Source organism: Vipera ursinii, assembly GCF_947247035.1.
Source record: "Vipera ursinii genome assembly, chromosome: 1".
In the NCBI taxonomy this organism is placed as follows: domain Eukaryota; kingdom Metazoa; phylum Chordata; class Lepidosauria; order Squamata; family Viperidae; genus Vipera; species Vipera ursinii.
In genome coordinates this window covers 155,703,693-155,714,363 of record NC_139512.1, presented here as the reverse complement: position 1 = coordinate 155,714,363, position 10,671 = coordinate 155,703,693, and the positions used below count along the sequence as shown (strand labels likewise).

The window sequence follows — 10,671 nt, the reverse complement described above, 5'->3', positions numbered from 1 at the left end:
AATGCGAATCTTAAGTTGCACCTCTACCAAAGTTGATAAAATCTCCAACTTTTCGGTAAACGACTTCGTATTATACATACAACAATATTTGATTAAACTTTGCTATCCTCCCAACTCACGATTCCGGGAGGGTCATTGCAATCGAAAAAAATTACTGTACAATAAAAATCAAGATACGGCACAGGTAGAAGTAGAAAATTGCCCTTTTTTTTTACATTATCAACGTCTAAATTCCCGCCTGCGAAACCGAAGCGTCGCTCCGCTTGAAGACTACAATTCCCGAAAGGCAACGAGATTGTCGGTGAGGCACGCTGGGAAATGGAGGACAGTAGCGGATTCTTTGAGCGGGCATCGAACAGACGGTTACGGAAGCCGAGGAGGCGCGATTAAATTCATTCTTGGAAAAACGGCTGGATGCGGCCGGCGTTCCTCAGGCGCTTTTTGTACCGTAGGTGGAATTCCGCGGGAAGCTTTGAGGTTTCACGCAACCGGGATGCACTTCCACCACGTGATATTTTTGAGGCGGAGCCGGCGGTGGGTCATTCGCGGGGCGTCTTCCTTGCTAGCCGGCAGCATGGCCGCCCGTAGGGCACCGCGTGGGTTTAATTTGCTCCTGCCGCATCTTGTACCCAACGGAAGGGAGAATTTCAGCCGTTTGTGCAGAGTTCAGCTAGGTGTTGATTTCTAAAGCAGCTCCCGTGATAAGATGCGCTCCGTTACGCGCAAAGTCGAGGAAATCGTGTCAGGAGGTCGTATCCTGCTTCTGCTTAATTCCCATCGCCCAAGGTTTGTTTTTATCTGCGGTATGCGTTTTCTAGATTGCGATGGGGTTTTTGTGGCTGTTGCAGAATTAAGAGACTCAGACCTCGGAATCAAAAGAAGTTTGTTTTATTTTGCGGGCAAAAGGTTCAGATTAGAGAGCAAAGGCAACGTCTGAACCCCTTTCCAGGAAACAAGCAGGTACATTTATAGTCTTCAAAAGTCACAGAACACGGAAATGTAAATTACTAATTTTGATTGGTTACATGGATTCTAAGCCCCCTTCTAGCTCATCCCTAGCCCCCCTTTGCAGTGCGAAATTCTAGCTAAATATCTTGCAACCTTGTTTCTAACAATGGTCACAGGCCCCTTGCTAGCATCTAAGTTTCCTGTGCTATGTCTGTGGTTGGGTACAAGCGAGACATATGTGGTTAGCTGTAACTGAACTCTGACAGCTATCTCAAAGGTGCCCCAGGGGTGAATGTGTGGTCTGACATTTTCCATTTCCTGGTTCTTCTCTTACTTTTGTGTCCTACCTCACATTTATGACATACAGCATCCATAGGTATTATCTATATTTTCCTTTATGGCCTGCCTCATGGCTACCTCAAATATGTGTCTTTGCAAAACGTTGCAGTTGTTTGGAAAGATTTTGGGTCAGATGCTGCTCTCTTTTGTCTTTTTCGTGGCATGCTTCCTTGTTGAAATTTCAGCTTGGGAGAAGAGCTACGGTGCCTTCGTGAATTGGCACTCACTGTAGCTGCAGCTTAGGTACTCACTGGAAGAATAAAATTTTGCAAACCTGTTGAAAGGAAACGTTTTTTATTTTCTAAAAAATAAATGACGAACCAGGGAGAGTGTCTCAGAGAAACCTAGTTGAGCTTTAGCAGTAAGAAACTTACTGAAGCGGTGCCAGAAATGTACGTCATATTTTAACAATTATTGGTGTCATATGAAAATAATAAATGCTATTATAAAAATATCAAATATACTCGCTGTTAATGAATTGTTTCTTATGCAGTTTTCATGAAACGAAGATGATTCTCTTTTAATCCAATCTTTATAACATTAAGAAAAAGTATAAGCCGTTAGTCCCCTAGGGTTTTATAAATTTTTTTTCAAATCACCCAGCCATCATTTAGATAGATATCATGTTTATTCACTATTACCTTGGGTATTCAAATAACTTTTTTTTAACTTTTGCTTTAAAAATTCCATAAGGAATTACCATATTTTCAAATCTATTTCGCAGTATTATTTTGTATATTTGGTCTTATTATGAGGTGTTTTGTATTTTCACTTTTACCACGGTTTTGAATTAATTTCATTTCCCCCCTTATGGTGGATGTTTGAATTGTACTATTTATTAACAGCCCTCCCCGCCCATCTTCTTGAACGTTATTTTGTAAGTTGTGTGGAAGACTGACTGATGCAGCACCTCAGATGTTGAGTCAGTAATGGTAATAATAATACTTGTTATAAAAAAATCCAGACTTAATTCTACACAATAAGAAGGGCTATATCAATATATGGGGAAAAATAGAATCCATCATAGGCTTTCTTTTAGGATGAGATGAGGGAACAGAGTGGCAGAGACATAGGAACATAGTTGCATGGTTAAAGGTCATGACAAGTTATAGCTAATTTCCAAATTGTGCTAAACTCCCTGAATTCCTCCTGACTGCTAGGCCAGAACAAGCATAAGAATAGGAGGAAAACAAAATGTGTGAATACTGTGATTCCTCACAATAGTTTTTATGGTTAGTCTGAATAAGGGTACCTTCTATTTAATTAAGGCTTCTTTGAAGCATTGGGGGGCTTATTAATAAAACGTACCTTGGCAGACTAATACTTTTGTATTCTTTTTCTTCCTACAGTCACTTCGTATTATATGGTAAAGGAAATAACATTGTTTTATATCTGCAAATAACATTTCTTTTTCCTAATGTATACTTGTGGCAGTCAGAAATGAAGAAAGAAGTTCTGGGTTCCCTTGGAAGAAGACTATCCAAATGACAAATATGCTTTGCCTAAGACATTTTTATCCAATTGCAACAAGATGTTTTAACCGTCGAACTTGGAGCAGCGACACTTTGTTGAACCAACTAAATAACTTTACAGATGAACACCAAGTGTTCAGTCTTGTGTCAAAGAACAGAGCCAGACTCTCTGAAAAACATGTGAGGAGTGCAATTAAGAAACTTGTGCAAGTTCAAAAGAAAAGGCCTAGGTACTCGGAAACTATGGATTATATAAGAAGTCATTCTCAGTTTTTTGTACTTCGCATCTTGGCAGAAAATAAGATTGAATGTATGGATAATGAATCATTAGTGGATGTGTTATACAGTGTACTCTGGTAAGTAGTGTGAGATTGAATTGCAATTACAGCAATTTTTCATGATTTTATTTTCAAAAAATGAATTGCTGTTGTATACACTCAGGCAAATTTATTACGTGTTAAAATGTGCTTATATTCATACTTTTTGAAAAAGTTCAATCTAGCAATCATAAAAATGGAGTTATAGCAGCTGTAAAAGATTGTATATATGTACTTTGCAAAAACCTAAAGGAACAAACAGGTGTGATCAAGACAAAGTACAGAGACCTGCCTTTGCCACACAAAAGTTAAGATTGGTTTTTAAAATTGCCTCTTGCATTGGGGAAATGCTGCTGGAGTAAAATGCAACAGAACTCCAAAATCCCATTTGTTCCTCAAGCATATAGAAAAGAATATCAATCACTGTTGTAGTTGATATTCACCACAAGGTTGAATATGAACAATTTTTGTTACAAGCATTTAAGGGTTGTTACGTGTAATTTAATTTATTAATATTTAGATACTTTACATATGGGTTGGGAATTCAGAAATCGTCAGAGGTTACTAAAAGGTATATTTGAAAAGAGGAAAGTAGTACTTTTGTGCATTAATCCATTAATAATATATTATAGAACAAATTTATTACAGAACAAATATATATAATAATACACATACACACACTATACATTATATACACGCACCCACACATACATATGCATATGTGTACATGTATATAGTGTAACAAAAATATATGCTACCAAGTTACAATTTATTGATCTCAATATGTAGATTTATTTTAACTCTAAAATATCTTATGGACATTTGTTTGGCTCACTTTTTATTTTTTCTGAAGGTTTGAAGTTGATGCCCATGACTCACTTGTAGAAGAGTTGGTTGTAGAAGGCTGGAAGCGATTAAATGAGCAAGTGTACATTTTATCTGTTTATTCCTTTTCATATTAATTGGAAATTCATGCTTAGAATAAATCTCACAAAATTAGCACTAGGCAATAATATTTTTAATCCTTTCTCTTGTCTCTTTCATAGAATTTGGTGGCTCAAATTGCGATGTAAGATAAATTTGCATGGATTATTACATTAAAAGTAGAAACTATAAATGTAAGACTACATCACTTTAGTTATTGATTCAAAATAAACTATTAGTAACTTTAGGCTGCAGTTCTGAGTTCCATATTCGCTCATTGGAGTTTGTCCAAACTGAGTGCATGAACAAGGAGAGCAAGCAAAAGTTTGCCAGTAAAGTTCAGCGGGAGGAAGAAACAAAGAAGGAACCAGCTGTCCATTCTGAGGGAACTTTGTGCTCAGCTATGAGGAGTAAAAAGCTCATGTCCTCAATAGCTACACATTGTGAAGGATGTGCCCTGATGGTTGTTGGTTGTCAATTATGATTGACTAGTTAAGTAAGCAGAAACTGTAGGACGGGTTCTCAACCGGGGGTGCGAGACGATATTCCAGGGGTTGCGAAAACTTAGGTTTAGAAGTTTCAAAATTATAGTGTACGTGCATAATGCATTTCAAACTTTTATAAGGGGTGCGAGAATATATCAGAAGCATTCTAGGGGTGCGGGGTATAGAAAAGGTTGGGAACATAAGGCAGTCAGACTGCTTTATTCATAGTCCTGTGCATTCTGCAGCACTTTTTCCAAATTAAATCTGAAGCACTGCAAAGCCTTAAATACTAGAGGTCTGCAGTATTTAGGTCTGAAGCAGGAAATGTACAGGTAGTCCTCAATTTATGATCGCAATTGAGCCCAAAATTTACCTAGTTAAATGAAAAATTTGTTTTGCCCCATTTTACAGTTTTTCTTGCCACGTTTGTTAAGTGAATCACTGCAGTTGTTAAAGTTAGTAACACGGTTGTTAAGTGAATCTGGCTTCCCCATTGACTTTGCTTGTCAGAAGATTGCTAAAAGGGATCACATGACTCCGGGACACTGCAACCGTCATAAATCTGAGTCAGTTGCCAAGCACCTCAGTGTAAATCATGTGACCATGGATATGCTGCAACAGTCATAAGTGTGAAAAATGGTCATAAGTCCCTTTTTCAGTGCCATTGTAACTTGGAATGGTCACTAAATGGGCTGTTGTAAGTCAAGGACTATCTGTACTTTGGATCTGGCATATTTGGGGTACATTTATGCTGGAGCTGAACTGATCTTAAGTTTAATAGCAATTCCTTAAAGAGTACAAGTAGGTGGATATTTGAACTGGAATTTATGGTGACAACTAATTCCAATTGCTTGGAATGCAGTTGTTGAATGCTTTCTGGAAGACTTTTCTACCTTTACTTGATTAAGGTTCTAAGCTGCAAATTTCTCTTTAGGAAGTGTACCATGGAGAAATACTGAAAATTGCCCTAGTTTGTAAACATATATGTAGACCTTTGGCACAGTAACTGTATTGTCTTTGTTATCCTCAGACTGACTCCACCTCTGCTGTCTAAATTTGCAATGTGTGTACAGGAACAACATCTACATCATAGTCCACTCATGGGTGAAATAGCTCATTTGGTAGATAAGAAATTGGATTCCATAGAGGATTCAAGGTAATTTTTATTTAATAAAGATTCCAGCCAGGGATTCATAGGTCTTTTAAGATTAAATGGAGAGAATTAATAAGGGAAGCATGCCCTCATTGTTCCCGCAAATCCAACATCTGACATGAATACAGACAGGCAGCTTTGGGTGTGTAATTCCTAGATGTGAAAAGAGCCTGAAAGGAAGTTTATTACTGAATATTCTCAACTTATCTTATTGTAGATATACAATTGAATGTGCCCTATTGTGGAGACAATATAGTTTGGGATTTTTAAAGACAGGTAGCCCTCATTACGACTACAATTAAGCCTGGAAAGCGCAGTTGTGTCACTGTGGGGGTGCTGCAGCTGACCATAAAAGTGAGCCAGTTGCCAAACACCAAAAATGCGATCATGTGTCTGCAAAATGCAATCATGTACCTGTGGGGATGTTGCAACAGTCGTAACTTTGAGGACAAGGTTTTTTTGGGTCTGTTATAACTTATGAACAGTCATTAAGTTTCATGGAAGACATTTTTTCCACGGATGGGGTGGGGGGAGGATCGTGTAACCCAGATCCCTAGAAACTGCATGCACAGTTTCACTCACCTCCAGCTATGCGGCCCGGTTCCTAACAGGGACTTGAAGACCCCGTCTTATGCCACACATACCTATTCAGAAGTAAGCCCCTTTGAATAAGCTGAGCGAAGCTTAGTTGCAATGGAGCAATCTTAGCTGCTATCCCATTTCAGCTTACACAAGCATGAATCCTTTCAGTTGTTTTTAGTTGTCACAATTTGGGTTTGCTTATCCAAGACGCTTTCTAGTTTTTTCCCCAAAAGCTCTTATTTCATCATTGGCTGTAGAAAGGAACTGATAGGTTTGGCAGGTTATTTTCATCATAGCATAGATTTGTTTTTGTATTTCTTCCATGGTGTACTCTCACATCTGGTGTTCAAGGTTAGTCTTATCTTGTCTAAAGTGTCAGTCAAGTGTCTGTCTGTCTGTCTCTCTCTCTCTTTTTAGGTTGTCAGATTGCAATTTCAGGTTTAGCCACAAGGTGTCCCCCAAGTGCTTAGAAAATTCTTTTCAGTTATTTCTTCCATTTTAGAAGAACAAAGCCAAGTTTTCAAATAAGGATAGGAAGTAAAGAGTAGATAGTCAAAAGCTTTTAGTCCACAAGTTTTTTTTTAAAGGAATAAAGTTCTAGTTGAGGTCCAATTCATTTTTTCAACATTTCTTTTTAAGTCACCCCTGGAAGTTCAATCGCCACTGTTTCTGAAGGGAGGGTTGAAATCCCCCCTCCCTCTCCGCAGGGGGGAAGGTGCTTAGCAGCTTATTTAGGTAGAAAAAGAAGATTGGAGAATAAGAGGTTGATCTTACCCAGTGTCTTCCACGCTGCTTTAATGTTGCCTGGTGGTAAGTGTGACTTTGGCTGTCTGCAGCCTAGTGACCGGCCATGTTGCTATGGCCGGTCTTTCATCCACCGGTTCGAAGGGAATGCAGGCACCAACAGGAGAGTTGCGGCTCTGCTGCGTTTCTGCAAAAGCCCCTTCTTGCTGGTCGCCTCTCCAGGGTGACTCTTCGGCCCTTTTAGGGCCCCCCAGTGATGGGAAACTGGACGTGGAAGACGAGAGCCATCCTCCAAGCATCCATAACGGCTGCGTCGGCAAACCGGAAGTCTCCCTTTCAATTGCTTTGCCTACAAGCACTGCAGTCCTTGTAACAAGGAGAAATAATTTGGTGTGGCTTTTTTTTTAAAAGAACAGCATTACTGAAAGGCAAAAACTTCATTGTGTAACATTTATCTATTCCCCATTTACTTAATATAAGTGCTCTTAACATGTCCTGTTTAAAAATCACCCTCTTTTTTCCTCTTTTTACTTAATGTCATTTTCTTTTGCATTGTTAGATTTTCTGATGAAATGAATAAGTGTAATTTTTTAAATTATGTTTTTAGGGCTTTGTCAGTTGTAATGAACTGCATATCTTCTGTTACCTCATGGAATTTAAAAAAGCGGTTAATAGAAAAAGCAGAAGACTTGTTTGAAAGAACAAACGTCTCAGTGAATGATGCCAGGCGATTTATACAGTTTCTCCGGAATGTCAGTTATCCACACTGGCCGCTGGTAAAAAAATGCAACAATATTTTTGTCCAGCATTCACATGAGTTACGTGTTGAGGATTTTTCTATCATTCTTGGACTCTACCAGAATTTACAATTCAACAGCACTGAATTTAGGTTACTTGCCAAAGAAAAGCTGATAGAACTTAAGGATCATTGCAACAGTCTGTTGAACGTCATGCAACTGTTCGTTCATCTTGCACCCATGGTACAGCAAGAGATGCAAAAAGAGTAAGTGCATTTGTCTTGCCGATTAATTTGTGTATTTTCTTTTTAAGAGAAGTGAAAAAGTTGAAATTATGACTTACGTGTAAGCTATTGAGGGGTTATTTCCTCATAAATACAGGCTGTAATCCCCGAAATCAAAATGTTAAGTGTAAATGACTTATCTTCATAAGGAATTGCATTCTTTGCAGGTTGTGGCCCGGGCTTCTAGACAGGTGACTCTACCTGTATGCAGGAGAATTGCTCTTTCCTTTTCCTCCCCTCCTTTCCCTTCCTGAAAGGCAAATACTCATATGTTCAGAAGCATTTTAAAGTGCTTTATTAGAGCTTTTCTAAGGTCTTCCTCAAACCTAATGAAGACTCTTAGATAATTACATACAGCATGCAAAGTGTCCGTGCAGTTTTATTCTCCTGAAGATCCCTTCAAAAACTGGAAGATTCTTCAGGGTCAGATTGAGAAAAAGCATGGGACTGATAAACACCTTCAAGGAATGGCACAGGTCAGCATGACTCTGAGGACACCAGCAGTGCAGAAACAGAACCAAATATCCCAATTTCTTCTTTCCTTTTTAAATCTAACTCAAATACTATTGCAAATTCAGCATTTGAGAAGCGTTTCCACAACCAGAGGTCGCAAATGGTCACACGTTATGTGCAACTGTGTCAATTATATCTAAAAAATATTTCTTTAATCGTGTGGTTTATGTTGCTATTTTTTTCCTAAACTTTTTTATGAGCTGGTATAATACTGTCTTAGTTGGCAAAATATTTGTATTGGGGTGTGAAAGTCAGTGTTCCTACAGGATGAGTTACTATGACGCTTCCATTTTTCATTCCCTGTTAATATATTTGGGCTATGCTAGATTGGGGGGCAGGGGGCAATTCATGAGAAACCAGGGCTGGGAAGGTGCATAGACATACAAACATGCACATACGTAAATTGGGGAAAAAAAGCAGTTGCTTTCAAAATAAAAGCAATGCTGTTGTATTGCATGCATGGCGTACATTTATTTGCATTTGACTTCTAACTTCCAATTGACCTCACACAGGCCATACAGGGACAGCCAAGGGGCTGTAAAATGCCCAGGTCTGTCCTATATGCTTTCTTCAGTTCCTCTCATATATATCTGTATAATAGTAGAAGAGATGGAAGACTCTCAGGTAATAGAAAAACCTAGGCAAGGCTGAGAAGTGCAGATAGTCTTCAACTTACAACAGTTGGTTAAGTGACCATTCAAAGTTACAGCGGCACTGAAAAGTGAGTTAGGATCATTTTTAACACTTAACGACCACTTCAGCATTCCCAAGGTCACGTGGTCACAATTCAGACACTTGGCAACGGACTCATATTTAGGATGGTTGCAGTGTCCCTGAGTCATGTCATCAGCTTTTGTGAGCTTCTGATAAGCAAAATCCATGGAGCAGCCAGATTCACTTAACAACCGTGCTACTAACTTAACAGCTGCAGCGATTCACTTCAAGGAAGATCACAAAATGAGGCAGCATTCACTTAACAAATGTTTCACTTAGCAACAGAAATTTTGGATTGAATTGGAGTTCGTAAGTCAAGGACTTATCTGTAAAGCAGTAGACACCCACCTGCACACACGAAATCAGTAGCAAATATTTTATATTGCTGTCAGGTCAAAATCACTAATAAACTTTGACTTCAAAAATTTCACCATTTTTTTATTTGTTGAAAATTATCTGTTATTCATCTAAGCTTCCAACATTTTTCCATGGCTTTCAGAATATTTGTTTTGTAAAATTTGTTCTTGGTTAATTAGCATAGTATATTTTAAAAGTAAGAATGATGGACTTTCTGAATGCTCAGGCAGTTTTTCTATGAGAAACATGCATATATAAATATATGTACATTTCTTTTTTAGGTTAAGTGAAAAGATTCTACTAGTCGCAGATGATTTGGATCGGTACCAAACATTAATTGTGGCAGAAAAAATGCAAGAAGTACAATACAGAAATCCACTACTGATTGAAAAGTAATCCTCTAATACAGTATAAGAATCTTATTCATGTTTTGAGTTATTCTTTATTTTTGTGAGCAACTATTCTATTTTGCAAGAGAATCTTCATGTATTTCTTTTCTAAGCTGTTTCTGAATGTAGCTGGAATTTCATCATAAAAGTTTCCGTTTCTTTGAGTTTTAAATGTACAATATTTATCTTCAAATAATTGTAGAGATGAAAGCAATTTGTTCTTTTCTAGGAAAAACACATTACAGATAGTCCTTGTTTAGGAAGCGCAATTGCTGAAATCACTTGTTAAGCAAAGCAGTTGCTAAGTGAAAAATCCTGGGACCGTGACAGTGCTTAACAATTTTATGCAGGACAATGCATTCTAACTGTAAAGGTCAGCACAGGAGCAAGAAAGAGAGATGCTGCAAAGGTTGTAAAAATGCAGGCATGGGTTACAAAGTTACTTTTTCTTCACTGTCATAATTGCAAATGGTCGGTGTCTGAAGCAAACATTAAGTGAGGACTACCTGTATAGATTGAAACCGATAATAATTGTGTCAGAAATTTTAAAAGGTAGCTTAGTGCAGCATAACATCTGCACAGTCCAAATAACCAGGCTTATTCAGTAATTGTTTCAATTATAATCCATAAGTAAGAATTGATTTCAGCTCTAGCGGAATCTTCAAAAATTTATCTCTTCTGTTCTTCCTTATCTAGTATTAATTGTTATGCCT

At 38.0% G+C, this 10,671-nt stretch overlaps 1 protein-coding gene across 3 annotated transcripts in view; it reads left to right on the top strand.

Annotated features, from left to right (window-relative positions):
* Nucleotides 1-160: 160 nt before the first annotated feature.
* The window catches only part of FASTKD1 (FAST kinase domains 1), a 32,539-nt gene continuing 22,028 nt past the window's right edge, over nucleotides 161-10,671 (top strand). Inside the window, exons 1-6 of one of the 3 annotated variants that reach the window (XM_083365514.1) lie at nucleotides 161-301; nucleotides 2,722-3,115; nucleotides 3,930-4,004; nucleotides 5,516-5,641; nucleotides 7,572-7,967; nucleotides 9,851-9,961. In XM_083365514.1, coding sequence (XP_083221640.1) covers nucleotides 2,772-3,115; nucleotides 3,930-4,004; nucleotides 5,516-5,641; nucleotides 7,572-7,967; nucleotides 9,851-9,961 — 1,052 coding nt within the window. In that variant the 5' untranslated portion in view covers nucleotides 161-301; nucleotides 2,722-2,771. Of the gene's footprint in view, nucleotides 302-547; nucleotides 787-2,721; nucleotides 3,116-3,929; nucleotides 4,005-5,515; nucleotides 5,642-7,571; nucleotides 7,968-9,850; nucleotides 9,962-10,671 lie in introns of those variants that run through there. The other 2 variants (XM_083365513.1, XM_083365515.1) reach the window with 2 other exon arrangements.